This window comes from Saccopteryx leptura, chromosome 1, assembly GCF_036850995.1.
Source record: "Saccopteryx leptura isolate mSacLep1 chromosome 1, mSacLep1_pri_phased_curated, whole genome shotgun sequence".
Taxonomy (NCBI): Eukaryota; Metazoa; Chordata; class Mammalia; order Chiroptera; family Emballonuridae; genus Saccopteryx; species Saccopteryx leptura.
This window is the reverse complement of record NC_089503.1, coordinates 319,618,140-319,637,219: the sequence shown is the minus strand read 5'-3', so window position 1 is coordinate 319,637,219 and position 19,080 is coordinate 319,618,140. Positions and strand designations below refer to the sequence as shown.

General features: G+C 49.8%; 1 protein-coding gene across 1 annotated transcript; it reads right to left on the bottom strand.

The window, feature by feature from the left end:
* Position 1: 1 nt before the first annotated feature.
* On the bottom strand, positions 2-17,493 carry SELENOO (selenoprotein O). The gene is made up of 9 exons (XM_066358742.1): positions 16,855-17,493; positions 8,773-8,976; positions 7,324-7,504; positions 6,346-6,476; positions 5,587-5,867; positions 1,978-2,128; positions 881-1,066; positions 617-773; positions 2-514 (listed from the first exon to the last, which is right to left on the bottom strand). Exons 1-9 carry the CDS (start codon positions 17,433-17,435, stop codon positions 341-343), a joined length of 2,046 nt encoding a protein of 681 aa, XP_066214839.1. The 5' UTR covers positions 17,436-17,493; the 3' UTR covers positions 2-340.
* Between the last annotated feature and the right edge of the window lie 1,587 nt (positions 17,494-19,080).

Below are 19,080 nucleotides of genomic sequence, written 5' to 3'. Positions count from 1 at the left end.
GGGCCTCAGAAGCTGCTGGTTTATTTAGGGGTTGGCTCCTTGACAAGCAGGAGCCATGCAGTGCAGTCCCTCCCAGGCTGCCACATAGGTGTGGCTGCTGTGTCCTCCTGGGTCTATTCCCCTCTGCTGAGCTGTCCTTGTGCGGAGCAGTATATTGGTTGTGGGACAGTGCTGGGTGGCTGAGTCATGGTCAGACAGAGACAGGTCAGGTACTGACTGGACATCTCTGCCATCATGGAGAGACAGGTGTGCAGGGTTGCTCCACTGCTAGGCACTGCCTCACAGACTCAGCATGACTTGGGGCCTTGGGGGCCTCCTAGGATGGAGACCTCCAAGGCAGTTATGAAGATCACGTCACACACAGTTCCACCGCCCAGAGCGGGGGCTTGCCACTGTAGGCGTGTCGCAGGTCTGCTGTTCCACTGGCCCCCTCAGGCTCAGTGGCTTCTAGGACCTCGGCAGCCTCCCCCTCCCTGTGGTATGGGGCCTCTAGCAGCTTCAGCACCCGCCGCACCTGGGGAGGAGCAAGGAGGAGGTTGTTGGGGATGCCCTTCCCTCCCTGGCCCATCCCCTGCTGAGTGACCCAGGGGTAAAGGAGGGACAGGGATGTCCTTGCCTCTGAAAAGTCTCCATTCTCAGCAGCCTCAATGGCGTTCTGTGCGATGTAGTTCCGCAGGACATACTTTGGGTTGTTGGCATGCATGACATGTTGGCGCTCAGCCTGCCAGACGCTGTCATCACTGGCACCTTCTCTGTCCTTCTCCAGCCTGGCTCTAGAACCACATCCAAGCCCAACTTTGTAGCAGCTACAGCTTCCACCCCTCCTCTATTGGGTTCCCGGAGAGGTGGTGCTGGGCAGTCAGTGTGGGGCTGGCCTCACCTGTATTCCTGCAGCCAGTTGTCCCAGTGGCCCCTGTTCCTGCTCAGCAGCTCGGTGGGGCTCAGCTGCTCCAGCCGTGACTGCTGCTCCACACGCTCCAGCTCCTTTGTGATGTTGGCGTGGGTGCCAATGAGTGCAAAAAGCTGTGGGTTTGACTGCGCCAGCATCAGCATCATGGAGAGCTGCCTGGGGGGGGGGGGGGTAGTAATGAGGCTGCACCACCCCTACTACAGGCTGTGGGCTGGGACCACAGGACACCTTGGTGATGACTATTCCGGAGAAGGAAATGGCCTCAGCTGCCCTGCTGCACCCTTGCTACAGCCCAATCAAAGGGGAAGCCCAGGCTTGATGAGGCAGACACAGGCACCTAGGAGCTATCCATCCTTGTTCAGCAGCCCCTCCAAGTGATGAGACACAGCTGAACCTAAGGAGCAGAGGCCATGGACTGACTCAAGTGGACCTCTGGGGTGGGTAGGGGAGGGTGTGAGACCACATAGGCCCCAGAAAAATCAGGGGTAGGGCATCATTTCCCTGCTGCTTGGCACCTGCTCCATCTCAATTCAGCATGGAATCCTCTGGGAGAAGGTCACTGCTGTCAGGGACTGCTTCTGCCAGCAGGTTCCTCCAAACCTTGTATCCCTGTCCCAAGAGCCCTCAGCCCACTCCCAACACTGCTACATTAAATTCCTCTTTGACCACAGTCTGTTGGTTTATCAGAATCCCCAACCACACCTCCTAGGTTTTGTCCTGAGTGTAGGCTACACTCAAGACATGCATGTTCTTCCCACCTGGCCTGGTAGAAGCCTAAGGGCTCACAGGCTCTTCCAGGTCAGGCCCAAGAGCTGAACTGGGAAGCCTCCCCTAAACAGAGGCCACCATCTCCCAGCCTGTGCCACCTGGCCTCCCCATATCTGTCAGCACTGCTGTCCTTCCCTCTGACCAGCCTCCATTCCTGGGAGTGAAGCAGCTGCCTGGGACCCCAGGTGTCCAGCTAACTGTCCAGCATCCCCTGATGTGCATGTCCCCCAACATGCCTTGTTTTAAATGTTTCTCCCTTTCCAGAACAAATTCTAAGGCAGCAAAACCCAAGTACTCACCTGGGATCCATCTGGGGTCGGAAGGCAAGCCTCAACTCCTCCAGGGAGGCACACTGTTCAGTCAGTGTGGTCAGGAATTCAGCCAGGTCCAAAGACTCCGGCCCCACTGGGAAGGAGCTGAGCAGGTAGAAGGTGTTTGTGAAGTCTGCTCCTGGAATACACAGATGCTCAAGGTGTTAGGAGGCAGAAGCCAGGTCCTGCACGTCCCCCCTGTAGCACTATGGACTCACAGACTGATCCATACTCACCCATCCAACACGTGGGAGCCCTACTCCAGGTCAAGTCCAGGGACTCCTGACCCCTCCTCCAGCCTCTTCCTCAGCTCCCACCCATCTGCTACCCAGCTCAACCACCACTCTGGACCTGGCAAATCCTTAAGGCCTCCAGCCCCAGTTTCTTCATCTGTAAATGGGTACAATGGCGAAGGCACTGGGGTTGGCCCCTGGCCCTCAGGAACTACAGTGCTCACAAGCCACTGAAACACGCCTAGCAGAGGGTTCAGCGTGACAGACACTGTGAGTCCTTTGACTTGTTAGAACACACTCATCATAATCCCTAAGAGGACATCCAAAAAACAAGAGGAAACAAGAAGGGAATGATTAATTACAGTGTGCTACTAAGAAAACCAAACACTAAAGTAGTAATGGAGAAAATGAGGGGCAGCATACTGTAAGACACAGAAAACAGAATGGCTAAAGCCCTTCCTCATTAGTAGTTACTTTTAATTTTTTTTTTTAATTTTATTTATTCATTTTAGAGAGGAGAGAGAGAGGGAGACAGGGAGGAGGAGCTGGAAGCATCAACTCCGAAATGTGCCTTGACCAGGCAAGCCCAGGGTTTTGAACCGGTGACCTCAGCATTTCCAGGTCGACGCTTTATCCACTGTGCCACCACAAGTCAGGCTCATTAGTAGTTACTTTAAAAGTAAATGAATTAAACTCCCATGAAAAAGCAGGCAGAATGGATTACAAAAGATCCAACTATAACCTGTCTCTAAGACTCACTTTAGACTCAAAAAAGAAAGTTGGAAGTGAAAGGATGGAAAACATGTCCTGTGTAAATAGCTTGAAAAAGCTGGGTGGCTCTCGGACAAAATAGGCTTTAAGTAAAATATGTATAAAAGACAAATAAGGCCTGACCAGGTGGTGGCGCAGTGGATAGAGTGTTGGGCTGGAATACTGAGGACCCACGTTCGAAACCTTGCAGTTACCAGCTTGAGCGCAAGCTCATCAGGCTTGAGTGCGTGCGGGATCACAGATACAACTCCATGGTCAATGGCTTGAAGCCCAAGGTTGCTGCCTTAATTAAACAAGGGGTCACTGGCTCAGTTGCAGCCTGGGTTAAAGCACATATGAGAAAGCAATCAATGAACAACTAAAGTACCACAACTATGAGTTGATGCTTCTCATCCCTTCCTGTCTGTCTGTCCCTCTCTCTGTCTCGCAAAAAAAAGGGACAAAGAGTATTATATATATAATGTACTCAAACACTTGATGCGAACACATATTCACCAAACAAGAGCTCCAAGATATGCAAGGCGAACATCCATGGAGCTGAAGGGAGAAACAAGTCACAGCCCATGTTCAACAATGGGTATGACGTCTACACAGGAGGTCAAGGACATAGAGAACCTGAACAACAGTAAACTAACTAGAGCTCAACCTTTTGTCCATTGGAGGCCACACACCACCTTCTCAAGACACATGCACCTTGATGGACCACGTTAGGCCACAAGACAAGCTTTAATATGTTTGAAAGGGCTGGTATCTCCTCCAGCTGCAGTGGAATAAAGCTAGAAATCACTGAAATAGAAGAAAACCTGGGAAATTCACACAGATAACGTGAAAACCACAACTAACGGATCCAACAAAGAAATCACACAGGAAATTATAAAATACTCAGACAACGCATGACGCAGAGTGCACAGGGTGCCACAGAACGCTCAAAGGGGACGTGTAGCTGTAAACACCGTTATAAAAGCACATCATTTGTCACCAAAACTGCCACTACATGGTAACCAATGTTAACTAGAGTTATTGTGATTATTTTGCAATATATACAAATAGCAAATTACGTTGTACACCTGAAGTGATTACATGTCAATTATATCGATTAAAAAGATCTCAAATCAATAACCTAATATTATACCCCATGAACCAGAAAACAAAAAACCAAAATAAGACCAAAGTAAGCAGAAGGGAAGGAAATAAAGATTAGAGGAGATATAAATGAAAGAGATAAAAAGAAAAAATCGATGAAACAAAGTTGGTTCTTTGAAAAGATTAGCAAAATTGACAAACTTAGTTACAGTGACAAAAAGGACACAGATCAGAAATCAAAGTGGGGACATAATTATTGATCATACAGAAATAATAGACTGTAAGAGAATATGATGAGCAATCATATGCCAATAAATTAGATAACTTAGGTGAAATGGAGAAATTCCTAGAAACATACAAATTGCCAAACTGACTGAAGAAAAAATAGAAAATCTAAATAGTTCTGTAACGAGCAAGGATATTGAATTACCCAAAACCTCCCAAAAGAGAAAAGCTAAGGACCTGACAGCTTCACTGGTGAATTTTAGCAAACATTTAAAGAATTAACACGAATCCTCAAACTATTCCAAGAAAGAGGAAACACTTTTTAATTTATTCTGAGACCAGTGTTGCCCTCATACCAAAGCCAAAGACAGACACTATGAGGAAAGAAAACTATAGACCAATGTGCCTAATGAATATAGATGTAAAAATTCTCAACAGAGTACCAGCAGACCAAAGTCAGTATATTAAAAGTACCAGACACCACAACCGGGCAGGATTTGTCCCAAGAATGCGAGGGCCAGTCCATGGACTGTCTGTGTCCCCCACATTCGTATGTGAAACCTCTACCTCATGTGTGACAATGTTAGGAGGCCAGTCTGGGAGGCAGTCAGGTAGTGAGGGTGGGGCCTCATGATGGGACCCGTGTCCTTGTAAGAAGAGAAAGAGATCCACTCCTCCTGCCTCTGCCCTGTGAAGACCCCACATGAGCTGGCTGGCTGTAAGTGAAGAAGTGGCCTCACCAATAACCCACCACTCTGGCACTTGGATCTCAGACTTCCAGTCTCCAGACAGATAAATGTCTGTCTGAGGCCCTGTTGGTGGACAATTATTACAGCCATTTAAATGAAGTGATAGGGCATGAATGAAAGAGTAAGACCCATGATCCTCTTAACAGATGCAAAATGGTAAAAACAGAGTAGAAACAAGGAAACGCAGCATTACTCAACCTTAATTAACAGGGTGGCCTGGATGACCTGCTCAGTGACATCCACTGGACACAAAAGGACTACTGCTGTGGGATTTCACTTCCATGAGGGCCCAAAGCAGTCAACTTCACAGGGACAGCAAGGAGTAAGGTGGGTGCCAGCGGGGTATGTGGAGTCGCTGTTTAACGGGGACGAAGTTTCAGTTAGGGAAGGTGGTAAGTTCTGGACATTGATGTGAGGACTGCTGCACTACAATGTGAATGTACCTAATGCCACTAAAACACCCACTTGAGGAATGGTTCAAGGACACACTTCACTTTCTATTTTACACAGTGCGGACACTGAGCCCCCACACTCACCGGTCAGGTGCATGGTCTCCAGGAGCTTGGCCACCAGCGCAGCATCCTCCTCCCTCTCAGCCCGCACAAGCCCCAGCTTCCTGCGCATCTTGTGCAGATAGTGCCTGTGAAACTCGGTGTCGTACTCTTCAGCCAGGATGGCCTCGCCCAGCTCAAGGGGCAGCTCAGGTGCCAAGGCCTCAGCCAGCTTCTCCAGATTCCACTTACACACCTCCGGCTGCTTGCTGTACGCGTAGCGCCCAGCATTGTCAGAGGCGTTGCACACATGGTCAGGATCATACCTGCCACATGGGGTGAGAACCAAAGTGCTGCCCAAGGGAACCTGTCAGGGGACTGCGGTCCCACCAGGGGCGCCCAAAGTGCACTGCTCTACTGCCCTGTCCGACAGGGGTCCTGGCCTTACGGGCTCAGCTAAGGACCCTGCAGCTGTCTTCGACTCTCCTACCCACTCAGTCAGCCACCAGCCCTGATGGTTCCACCTCAAGAGCAGGGAAGCCGCAGTCCTCAGCGCTGCCCCGGTGCCCTGCCCCTGACAGGCACCGCCTTCATCCTGCTCACCATCTGCTTCTGTCCCTGCCCCGTCAGTCCATTTCTGACCTGGGAGGGCATAGAGCACCCATTTTAAAGTGCTTTTTCCTTCTTGAAACCTGCAGGGGACTCTACTGCTGGGAACACCAACAGGTGGTGATAAAAGCAGCTGCACGTGCCTGACAGTCCCACCCCCTCCCAGTGACACGGGCACTGTGGGGTTGTGCCCACCTGTCCAGGAAGCCGAACGGCCCGTAGTCGATGGTGAGCCCCACAATGCTCATGTTGTCTGTGTTGAGCACGCCGTGGCAGAATCCGACACACTGCCACTCAGCCACCATCCGGGCCGTGCGACGTGTCACCTGGGGCAGGATGGGCCTGGTTGCTCCTTCAGCCCCCCTTCCCACCCATCTTTCCCTTCTAGGGGTGAGCTGTGCTCCTTTGAGGGGCCCTGTCCCAGACCATGCTGGGGAATGCTTGAGAATACTTAAGAAGAAAGTATTTTAGATGGGTTGACATATGTGGGCTCTGCTCCCACATATACTGTCTACCTCTCATATGCTCACTGATTTAGTATTTTACCATAAGAATCATGAAACATGACATTCCCATGACTCAAGCCCAGTGGGATGACCATGTGGAAACAAGGAAGTCGCCACACTGTCAGGCAAAACCTGCCCTGGGTCCAGGCCCCTGTGTTGGACCCCACCTCGCCCCCACACTCTGCCTGGGAAGGAGGTTCAAATGGTCTACCTGTCCTGGCCAGGGTCTGGCCGCCAGCCCTGGGGCTTATCCTACCAGGCTTCACTGCCCGGCACCCCTGCAGCTTTGAGGATGTGCTGGCCACAGGGAGATCAGGGTTCCCAGCAAGATGCTCCCAGATGCCCAGTGCCCAGACACTGGCCTGCATATGCCACGTCTCACATGAGGCGTGGACATTTCAGGCACTGGGCAGCACCATCCTCTCAGCTGCACTAACAAAGAGACAGATGCTCAGAAAGGTAGAGCGACCTGCCCAGATCACCCCTGGAAAGTGTGAGCTGAGCTCACCTCTGGCCCAGGCACTTGTCTCAGCAAAAATGGGAAGGAAGAGTGCAGTAAGCAGGTGGGCTCCCAAACACCTGCTTGGTACCCACTTCTGGTGAAAAGACCGATGACCCAGAACCCCCATCCCCCAAGCAGGTAGAACTAGCACCTGCCCGAACCCACCTCACGATAGAAAGCAGCGTTCCTCTGCACAGTGTCATTGGCATGAGCAGCCTGGATTTCAGGGTAGAAAGTGCTGATCACATAGTCCAGCATCTGCACTCTAATGTCATTTCTCCCCACGCTGGGGCCTGCACGCCCTGTGTGCTCATCCTCAGGCTTAAAAATCTCAAAGGACCCGAACCTGGAGGGAGACCCGAGTTTTCAACAGGTTAACCGTGACCCAACGCCCAAAAGAAAGAAGGAAGAGGGAGAATTCTAGCCAATGTACCTGTGGCTGACAGCGGGAAAAACATCTTGATCCAAACAAAACCAACAAACAGAACTGGTCTCTCAGCGATATGAAGACAACACGGCTCACTTTTGGTCAAGTGCCATGCAGCTTGTGTGCACATGGGAGAGGCCCAGGAGTGCCATAGCCAGCTCTGCCCCAACTCTACCAGGACAAGGAGGGCTCTGTGTGCACCCAAACGTAAAGACAGATCAGTCACTGGCATCCTGCAGTGTAGTGACAAGCAGGACACCGTCCAGTTCTCCACTGGAGTCACTGTGTCCCCTGGGAACACATGAAGCAATGCCTGGAGACATTTTTGGTTGTCACAATGGTTACCACCAATGACTAGTGGGTGGAAGCAGGGATGTTGCCAAACACCCTACAAGGCTCAAGACAGCCCCACAGCAGAGTGGTGGGTCAAAATGTCAGTGGTGCCACTGTAGGGAGAAACCCAGGGTTTCCCAGGATGAGGCTGACCACTGCCCTGACTCCTGCCATCCCCAGAGGACAAAAGGGAATGCCAGGGACTGGCCTGGTGACAGCTGAGACACCCTAGGTGCACAGACACACACGTACTGGGTCAGCTTGGTCCCACAGCTACTTCCTGACAACGCTGGGTTTGATGTCAAACACTGCGGTGCCATCTGGACAAAGGCTCACATCAGAGACAGAACCATAAGAAACCCAGGTAATGAACAAGTGTGGGACACAGGTGCACCAGGCGGGTAAGAGTCCCTTATTCATAGTGACACTAAGTGAGGTCACTTTCTTGGTGAATTTTATGCAACTTCTGTCAGACTCCTGTTTGGAGAGCCCGTCCCCAGGCTACCCAAGGCTCTGCACCCCTCACTGGTACTTCATGGTGCCTGTCAGACCAGCTGCACTTGGCTGCCACTGCCTCTCATCACCCCATCTCTTATAGTGGCAACAAGGGTCCAAAGGAGTGTGGGTGGATAGGGCACCAATGTTCACACACAGGACTGTAGTCCTGACCTGAGAAATGCCCAGTGCCTTCTGTCCATAAGTCCTTCCCTGTGGATCAAAGTGTCTACTTCATGGACAGTCTGCTACGGCTGTTCTCGGGACTGGGTTCTGAATGGGTCACCCAGCTGCATAAGTACATCTCCTATGACCTGATAACCAAGCACATACAGACAGGCCCAGAGGAGCCACATTACCTGAGGAAGGTGGAAGCTATTCGTAACACGACCGCACACGGCTCATGCTTGGGATTGCCATCATAGAACATGTCGCGCACAACGGTGGACTGTGACGTGACACAGGCACCAGCTCGAGTGGTGGGAATCCCCAGGTGGAACATGGCCTCGCTGCACAGGAACTCCCGGATGCTGGACCGCAGGACCTTGCGGCCGTCAGCCTGTCTGCAATCAAACGCAGAGTCACTGTGCTGCTTGGGCAGGTGATCCCCCAACTCTGAGGTTCCCCGGCAAACGGGAGAGACTGAGAGAAAGGACACTTAAAGTGGTTATAAAACAACACACCTCACTGTAAAAAGCCCACTTTCCAGGATACCAGATAATGACAAACCCAACGTAGTCTAAGGTGTAGAGTCATAGTGCCAGCGCCTGGCCAGACGCCAGGAAAGTGAAGGTTCTATCAGGCCCCTGACACGTGGCAGCCTGTTTCTCATCACACACACACACACGCACACACACCCTGAACCTGCAACTGCTCATCTCTCTCACACACACAACCTGAACCTGCAACTGCTCATCTCTCTCTCACACACACAACCTGAACCTGCAACTGCTCATCTCTCTCACACACACACACACAACCTGAACCTGCTCATCTCTCTCACACACACACACACAACCTGAACCTGCTCATCTCTCTCACACACACAACCTGAACCTGCTCATCTCTCTCACACACACACAACCTGAACCTGCAACTGCTCATCTCTCTCTCTCACACACACACAACCTGAACCTGCAACTGCTCATCTCTCTCACACACACACAAACCTGAACCTGCTCATCTCTCTCTCTCACACACACACACAAACCTGAACCTGCAACTGCTCATCTCTCTCACACACACACACAAACCTGAACCTGCTCATCTCTCTCTCTCTCTCTCTCACACACACACACACACAAACCTGAACCTGCAACTGCTCATCTCTCTCTCACACACAACCTGAACCTGCACCTGCTCATCTCTCTCTCTCTCACACACACACACCCTGAACCTGCAACTGCTCATCTCTCTCTCTCTCACACACACACACCCTGAACCTGCACCTGCTCATCTCTCTCACACACACACACACACACACACACACACACACACCTGAACCTGCAACTGCTCATCTCTCTCTCTCTCACACACACACACCTCTGAACCTGCAACTGCTTCTTTTATGTATTTACTTTATGAAAACATTTACAACAATATACACACAACATTATTTGTATAATGACCTCAGACCACCTTGGACAGCCTTATATGCTTTCAACATTTTTTTTACATTAAGCCTCTATTTTTATTATTTTTAATAGACCACTTTTCAGAGCAGTTTCAGGTTCACAGTAAACTGAGTGGAAGGTGCAGAGATTTCCCATACACTCCCTGTGGTCTCACACACACTGCATCCCTACCATCAACATCCCCACTGGTGGGACATTTGTCATGATTGATGAATCTAGACACGCCATGCCTGCCAGAGTACAGTTTATATCCGTGTTGTACATTCCTTGGGTTTGGACAAACGTATAATGACATGCACCCACCAATACAGTGTCACACAGAGTAGGTCCATGGCCCTGAAAGTTCTCTGCGCTCTATTCATCCTGCCCTGGAACCCCTCATCTTTTCACTGTCTCCATTGTTTTGCCTTTTCCAGAACATCATAGATTTAGAATCACACAGCATGCAGCCTTTTCAGGCTGACTTCTTTCACTCAGTCATATGCACTTAAGGTTCTGTGTGTCTTTTCATAGCCTGAAAGCCCATCTCTAAGTGCTAAATGATATTCCACCGTCTAGATGAATCAGTTTCTTTATCCATCCCCTGCTGAAGGGCACTTTGGTTGCTTCCAAGTTTTGGCAATTATGAATAAGCTGCCACAAATACCCATGCATATGTTTTTATGTGCTAGCATTGTTTTATTTCAAGTTCCAATTGCTTATTGCTGGTATACAGTAACTGACTTTTGTATAGTGACTCTGAATTCTGTAACTTCACTGTAATTACTTGTTATCTCAATTTTCGTCTGTTGAGATTTTCTACATAATCATCTGCAAAGGCAATTCCTTCCATCTTAGTCTGTATACCTCAGACTTCTTTTTTTTTATCTCACTGCTTTAACTAGGCCTTCCAGTATAATGCTGAAAAGCAGGGCTGGCAGGACACCTTGCCATGTTCCTCATCTTAGAGAAATCTCCGTGTCTCATCACTAAGTAGATGTTAACTATAGATTTTTGTAGATGCTCTTTATTGAGTTGAGGACAATCGCCTCTATTCCTTTGTTGAAATTTGTCAAATGCTTTCTCTGCCTCCATTGAGATGATCATGTAATCTTGGTTCTGCAGCCTGATGTGATTACATGATTGATTTAAAAAATTTTTTAAACACTAGACATTTTAGAGAGGGAAGAGAAAGAGAGAGAATGGGAGAGGAGCAGGAAGCATCAACTTTCATATGTGCCTTTATCAGGTAAACCCAGGGTTTTGAACCCGGGACCTCAGTGTTCTAGGTCGATGCTTTATCCACTGTGCCACCACAGGTCAGACTTTTCATGATTGATTTTTGAATGTTGAACCACCCTTGTATACCTGAGACAGGTCTCATTTGGCCATTGTGTATAATTCTTTTCATACACTGTTTGCTTTAATTTACAAAAATTCTATTGAAGATTTTTGCATCTATATTCACGAGAGATGTTGGTGTGTAGGTTTTTTGTATTGTCTTTGGTTTTAATAATAGGGTAATGCTGGCCTCACAGAGTAGTTAGGAAGTATTCCCTCTGCTTCTATATCCTGAAAGAGGTTGTAGAGAATTGGTACAATTTCTCCTAAAATGTTTGAATTCACCAGGGCACCCCTCTGGACCTGGTGCTTTCTGCTTTGAAAGGTTATTGATTACTGATTCAATTTCTTTTTTTGTGTGTGTGTGACAGAGACAGAGGGACAAATAGAAAGGGAGAGAGATGAGAAGCATCAATTATTTGTTGTGGCTCCTTAGTTGTTTATTGATTGCTTTCTCCTATGTGCCTTGACCAGGGAGCTACAGCAGAGGGAGTGACCCCTTGCTCAAGCCAGCAACCTTGGGCTTCAAGTCAGCGACCTTTGGACTCAAGCCAGCGACCTCAGGGGTTCAAATATATATATAGTTTTTACCTATTTTAAGTCATTGCCCTAGATTTTCTGTACATTTATAAGTAATCCAAGTCCACTTTCAAATGACACTAAACTTCTTCCCAGTAGAGTACTTTATAATAACAAAATAATCCCAATTGCTCCCTCCCATCCCTTATACCAGTGGTCCCCAACCTTTTTTGGGCCACGGACCGGTTTAATGTCAGAAAATATTTTCACAGACCGGCCTTTAGGGTGGGACGGATAAATGTATCACGTGACCAAGACAAGCGTCAAGAGTGAGTCTTAGACGGATGTAACAGAGGGAATCTGGTCATTTTTAAAAAATAAAACACCATTCAGACTTAAATATAAATAAAGCAGAAATAATTTATTTATTCTTTCTCTGCAGACTGGTACCAAATGGCCCATGGACTGGTACCGGTCCGCGGCCCGCGGGTTGGGGACCACTGCCTTATACCATTAATATCACTTACACAGAAGCACATGCAAGTGTATATATAAATATAAGTATAATTATATATATATATAAGCAACTACAGTGTTGCAAGTAGTATTTGAAACAAACTGTTATCTATTACAGTGGCTTTCAACCTTTTTACACTTGGGGACTAGTGAAAATAAGAATTATTTCAGGGGCTGTCAAGGGAGAAATCACCCTAAGCATAATAAGTGAATTCAACTAAGATCATTGAGGCTTTAATCTTCATACCGCATCAGGGTGGTTAACTCTTTCACGGATCATTATGAAGTTTCTGGTGGACTGGCCTGTGGATCAAAAGTTGAAAAACACTGATTTATTAGATAAGGAATAAAAAAATACAAGTATTTATTTTACCTTCACTTCTTTCTTCTATGCTCTTCCTTCCTTTATGTGAATCCAAATTTCTGACCTACATCACTGCCCTTCTCTGTAAAGAACTTCTTTTGTTGGGTGATGGGCACACAATACAATAAACAGTTCAAATGCTATAGAAATGTTTACCTGAAATTTACATACTCTTATTGATTAATGTCACCCATTAAATTTCTAAAAACAAAAACCCCAAAACGTAAAAAACTTCTTTTGACTTTTCTGGCAAGGCAGGGATACTTGCAACAAATTCCCTCAATTTTTGTCTGAAAAAGTCTTTATTTCTCCTTCAATTTTGAAGGGTATTTTACAGGGTATAAAATTCCAGGTCAGCTGGGTTTTTTCCTAACACTTTTAGTATTTTACTCCGCTTTTCTCTTGCTTGCACAGCTTCTGAGAAGTTGGATGGAATTCTTAGCTTTGCTCCTTTAAGGTGTTTTCTTCCTCTGACTTGTGTTTTATCTTTGCTTTTCTGTAGTTTGAAAATGTGCCAACAAAAAGTGTTTTGGGGGCATTTATCCTGCTAAGTGTTCTCTGAACGTCCTGGATCCGTTTGGCTCTGACATTAATGTGGGAAAATTCTCAGTCTTTCTGTTTCAAATATTTCTTCCTGTTCCGGTTTTTTTTCCCCCCTTTCCCCAGGCATATTTCTCTTTGCTCTTCATTCTTGGAAGTTCCTATTGAGATTCCATCAAGTTCAAAGACTCTTTCCTCTTCTGGGTCCAGTCTTCTAATGAGCCTATCAGAGGCATTCTTCATTTCTGTTAGTGTTTCTGCTAGAAACCTCTAATGTTTCCTTTGGTTCTTTGAGTTTCCTTCTCCCTGCTGGCAAGGCCCATCGTTCCTGCATGCTGCCTACTTTATCCATTACAGCCCTAGCACATTAGTCACAGTTGTTTCAAAGTCCTCGTTGATTATTTCAATATCTCTGCTACACGAGTCTGGTTCTGATGCTGGCTCTATCTCTTGCTCTATCTCTTCTGCCTATGTATTTTGCCTTTTGGTATGCTTTGCAATTTTTTGATAGCCAGGCGTGATGTCTTGGGTAAAAGGAACTGTGGTGAATAGACCTTTAGTGGTGCAGTGGTGAGGTGTGTCGAGGGGTGTTCTATGGTCCTATGATTAGGTTGGTCTTTCAGTGAACTTCCTCCGGCCTGTGACCTTCCATTCGTGCTCCTCCATCCCCTCACCCCTCTTTAGGTGGGACAGGAAGGCTGGAGTGACTGGAGTTGAGTGCTCCCTTCACCCAGTGAGTCAGGCTCTGATTACACAGTACCCTGAGGTGAGGCCTTGTTAACACCTCAGTGCCCTTGTGTTTCAAATAGTTCCTTTTCCTCGCCCCTACCAGAAGTAGGGGGAATTGCTCTCTGAAATTTACTGAAATAACAGCATTCCAGGAGACAAAATTCACAAAAGTGTAGGGCCCTCTTATGACTGTGTCCTCCTGGAGTTTTTAAATGAGCTGTCCACACTGAGCCTCCATCACTTATAGGGCAAGGATACTGCCAAGGTTCCTGCTCTGGTGAACTGTGACTTTCTGTCAGTTTCTCTGATTTGGGAGTGGAGGTGTGCCCTATGACCTCTCTTCTCTTACAGAACTCAGAAGAGCTGTTGAGTTTTCAGTTGTTCAGCTTTTTACTTGTTGTTAGAACAAAACTGGCAACGTCCAGGCTTCCTACATATTGGACTGGAAACTTTTTTTTTTATTAAAAAAGGAAAATGGTAGCAGGCCAAGAACAGCTGGCTTGTGTGAGCTATGGCTTCAGCCCCTCCTTATATGATTAGGGGGCTGGATACTCTGCTCTCCAAGAGCCCCCACCCCACAAATAAACACAACAAAGTGAGTTTGGATCTGTACACTTGGGAGCCAGGCCTGGCCCAGGACAGTCCCAAGCAAGAAGATAACTGCAATGACTTAGAAATTTCTCTAAGAACAAAAATACAAATGTGTGGTAAGACAATGAGCATAACTTTCATCTAACCTGGCAGGGCACCAAGGCAAAGTGAGGCGCCTGGGGGGTACCAGCTGCCCATATCCTCTGCTGGGAAGGGGGTAGACCTAGGCCCAGCATAAGGATGGGGGGAGCTGGGGCCCATGCCTGCAGAGGCCAGGAGTTAAGTAGGTATCAAGCCCATGACCAGTGCTCAGGGTGCTGGGACACACCTAGACCTCCTGCCTTGCCCTCCCTGGGAGTGTGAGTGTAACTCCTCCCAGATGTGAGCGACACCCCTCTGGAACCAGGCCTGGCAGTCACCCCAAGGCTCTCTTTATCCCACTCAACTTCTGGTCAGTGCAAGGAACTATGCCACGGTAATCCGTCCTCAAATATCACTCCACCCGGTCCCTGGCCTGGGAATTAGCTCTCAGCACAGCCTGATCTCATGTTGTCCTAAAGGAGCCAGCACAGTTTAGGCTCCTGTCAAATCTGGTAAAAGTAATCTGAAAACAGCCTTTTTGCCTAGAAAGAGCTCTCCAAAGTAGATGCTAGAACTGAGCAACAGTCACACAGCAGGGTGAAGAGCTTCAGAAGGCACCCTGCCCCCCCCCCCCCAGCTGACAGAACCATTGTCAAGTCCCTTCTCCTGCATGTGCGTATCTGTGCTCAGCTGAGCTGCTAGGAAGGACCCATCTGAGCCCAAACTGCACGGGCCAGGAGAGGCCTGTCCTGAAATCCTGACCCCCACAGCAAGAAGCTACCTGCGCACTCTCCAAAACCCACACCCAGGGACTCTCAAAGCAGCTGGCCTCAAGCCATCCATAGGCACTTTAGACTTCAGCCTCTGGTGTTACTGAGGCAGAAGACCCCAAAACACATGGGGGTGGTGGATGCAAACCTAAGTAAGTCAGATGACCCCTTTCTTTTAAAGGAAAAACTATTCAAACTTCAGGCCTGGAAACACTGACTTAAAACTCAAGTGTTCAAGAACAAAATGTGACTTCAATAGCTGATGACTCACATAAAAAGGTCTGTCTTTATAACTAGCAAAAATAAACTATCAAAATGTACACATAAAGTTTAAAGATACTGAGATGAGTAGGTGCCCTGGTGAGAAGCATTTACATATCATTGCAAGGGCAAAGCTTTTCTGTCAGTCACTGGTGCAGACAACTCTGAGAAGCAAGTTCAAGATGGGTGGTGGGGGTGCCAGGCTGAACAAGGGAAACGAACTTCAGAGACAGCCAGTTTGGAGACGGAGGAATGAAGAACCAGCTATTCTGAGGATCTGAGATAAAGTTGCTTGGGGTAGGGATAAAGGGTGAGTGATATGTTTGGGCCCTGGAAGTGGGGGAGAATGCAGAGTGGCCAGAAGAGAGACATGCCCTCAGGTTCTTTTGATGATAAAATACCAACTTAAGTATAATTTTCTTAGCCATTTAACAAATGGTTTATGAATAGGGACTAAATATACCAACTGTTAAGTGGAAAAGAGCAAAACAGACTGTTAGCACTGTCTGTCTCTGAGGCACAAGGCAGCGTGTGCGTGTGTGTGTGTGTGGGGGGGGCGCCCACGTGCTCAGAACAGGGCTGGCCTGGGAGATGACCCCTGGGAGCGTGGATCTGAGGGATCCTGTTATTATGCTGGGCACAGCAGGCACCTGTGAGTGGACAGACAGATGCTCAGCAGTGGAGGAAAGCAGACTGCCCAACAAGCATGTAGAGGAAGCCTCAGAATGAGTTTGCCTGTCGAGCCACCCAGGCTCCCTTGCACACATGGTGAACAGTGTGTCCCAAGCACAAAGTCCTTGGGCAGTCTGTGAGCACAGAGCATGGGCAGCTGCCAGTGCTGTGTGGTCGGACGCTACACCTGGCTCAGAGTCCAGAGGAGGCAGGGGCTCTGGGCAAGTAGCAGGGCGGAAGGCTGGGGCCCAGCACTTCCTTTCTGCCCGCAGGACCTCCCTCCAAGTTGTTCCCTGGGCCAGGAACCCACAGGTTCTCTGTCCCTAGGTCGAAATTTCCAGAGTGACATATCACCCCAATGGAGGTGGAGGGAGCTCTGTGGGCATGCGTCCACTCCATGTCCACTCCATCCCTACTCCATCTACACCTGGAGGAGGCGCCCACCTGGAGAAGGGCGTGGGGCCGGCGCCCTTGAGCTGCAGCTCCCAGCGCTCGTCGGCCTCCGTGCACACCTCGCCTAGGTACATGGCGGCGCCGTCGCCTAGCTGCCCCGCGAACTGGCCGAACTGGTGGCCGCAGTAGCAGTGCGCGGCAGGCTCGGTGCCCGGCAGCAGAGCGTTGCCACTGAAGAAGAGCGCGGCCTCTGCCTCGCGCGCCTCGCGGCCGGCGTCATCGGCTGGGGGCGCACCCAGGCCCAGCAGCGACAGCGCGGGCTCCGACAAAGCCACGAGGCGCGGCTGCTGCAGGGGCGTGGGCCGCACGCGGCTGAAGCAAGCCCCGGGCACGGGCCGTGGCACGGACGCGGCGTCCTCGGGGCCCGGTGGCGGCGTCTCCACCGGCAGCGCGCGCAGGGCGCGGTTGTCGAAGCGCAGCCCCGCCAGCCAGTGGGGCGCCGGATCCATGGCGGCGCCGCGGGAGGCTGTAGTGGCGGAGCCGAGCGCAGGCGCCGGGCGGTATCCGGGAAGCCGTGACAGGGTACGGGCGGCCGCGAGCGACAGCCCGAGCACGCCTTTGAGCGAGGCCATAAGCAGCACCGCTGCAGTGGAAACCCTTCCGCCCCGACAGGAAGTCCCGTCTCACGTGCCTCGCTGCCCAATCGCCGGGGGGGGGGGGCAGTGTCTGACACTGCGCCTGCGCGGCCGCGCCCACAAAACTTGGATTCTGATTGGTAATGATGTCCGTCTGTTTGTTTCTGTGATTTGGAACGGTGGTTGTGTTGCAAGGCGTTGCGCCTGGTCCGGTCTCCGCTACAGCGAGCTTCTGCTCACGTCCTCAGAGCTGCGGCTAGTGGCTGGATCGGGCAGAATGACTGCGCTGTGTAACAGCCAGCAAGTCCCTGGAGATCCTACCTGGGAGACACCTGACAGTCCCAACTGAATGCTCTGAGTGGAGTGACGCAGAGGGTCCTCTTGTCCTCTTCTGCGCGTGCACCGGGACAGGAGGGAGAGCGTTTCTCCAAATCTGGCCGAGGAGTGGTGAGGGAGAGTGGGCTGGGGCCTCCCTAGAGCAGAGCCTTTGCTCCTGCTCTTCCTCCGCTTGGAGCATGATTCCCTACATGTGGGCAGGATTCCATGCCCGCCTGTTGCATGCACCACGTCATCCCGTATTTTCCTCGCACAACACTTCTTTGGAATGGGTGCATTCCGGGTTTCCTGTTTCTTGGGCTGCGGGGAAGCAACGCTTGTCCAGAGAACTCCCCATAGGTGCTCAGGATGTAGGGTAGGCGCAGGGCAGGCTGGCCACACCTGGCCTTGAAGGGCCCACCTCCAAGAAAGGAGTTGGGATCACGTTGCAGAATGACTCAGGTTGGATTCAGAGGAGCCTCACTGAGCTGACCCCGCTGATTAGTGCGAGTGGTCCGAGGAGGAGTTTTTCAGTCTTCTCACCCACTGGCCCCAAAGTAAAACCTATGACAGGAGCTGGGCCAGGGACCCTGGGCGAACTCAAAAAGTCCCTCCTGGCTGGATTCTACACTTAACTTGAAGAGCCACATCCCGGGGCCACAACATGGGCTTCCAAGACGTCCTGTGAACCAGCTCTGTCCCTGTGACTTACTGTGAACCACCTCCAGGATCCCCTCACCAGCTCAGGGCCCTCTCCCATGACGTGGACAATGACACTACCTTCTGTGTGGGGTAGAGGGGTCATGCAGATGAGGGATACAGGGAGAGGTCCCTGTAGGTGTTAGGCATCCCAGAAACCCTGACAGCTTCCTGCCCACCCGGCCTGCTGGTAAGAGCCCTGTTCCCAGCCTCCTTCATAAATCTTTTATTTTTTTTTTTAAAAAAGAGAAACATCAATTTGTTGTTCCACTTAATTTATGCATTCATTGGTTGATTCTTGTTTGTGCCCTGACTGGGGATCGAACCCACAACCTTAGTGTATCAGGACAATGCTCTAACCAACCGAGCTCTCCAGCTTGGGCCCAGCCTCCTTCATAATAGCCTAGGAGACCTGACCTGAGCCTGGTGTTGCCCTTCCCCTTCAACATTCCTCTTGACTTATCTCCTCCCCCTCACCATACTATCTTAATCAAACTGAATCTGGTGAGAATGAATTACTGAGGGCCAGTGAGTGTCAGGTTCTGTGCCCCATTGGCTGCTCTCAATGAGCTCACAGCTAGAGGGCACACTTGCTGGCTGCCAAGGGTTCCAGCAGGTCAGCATGGAT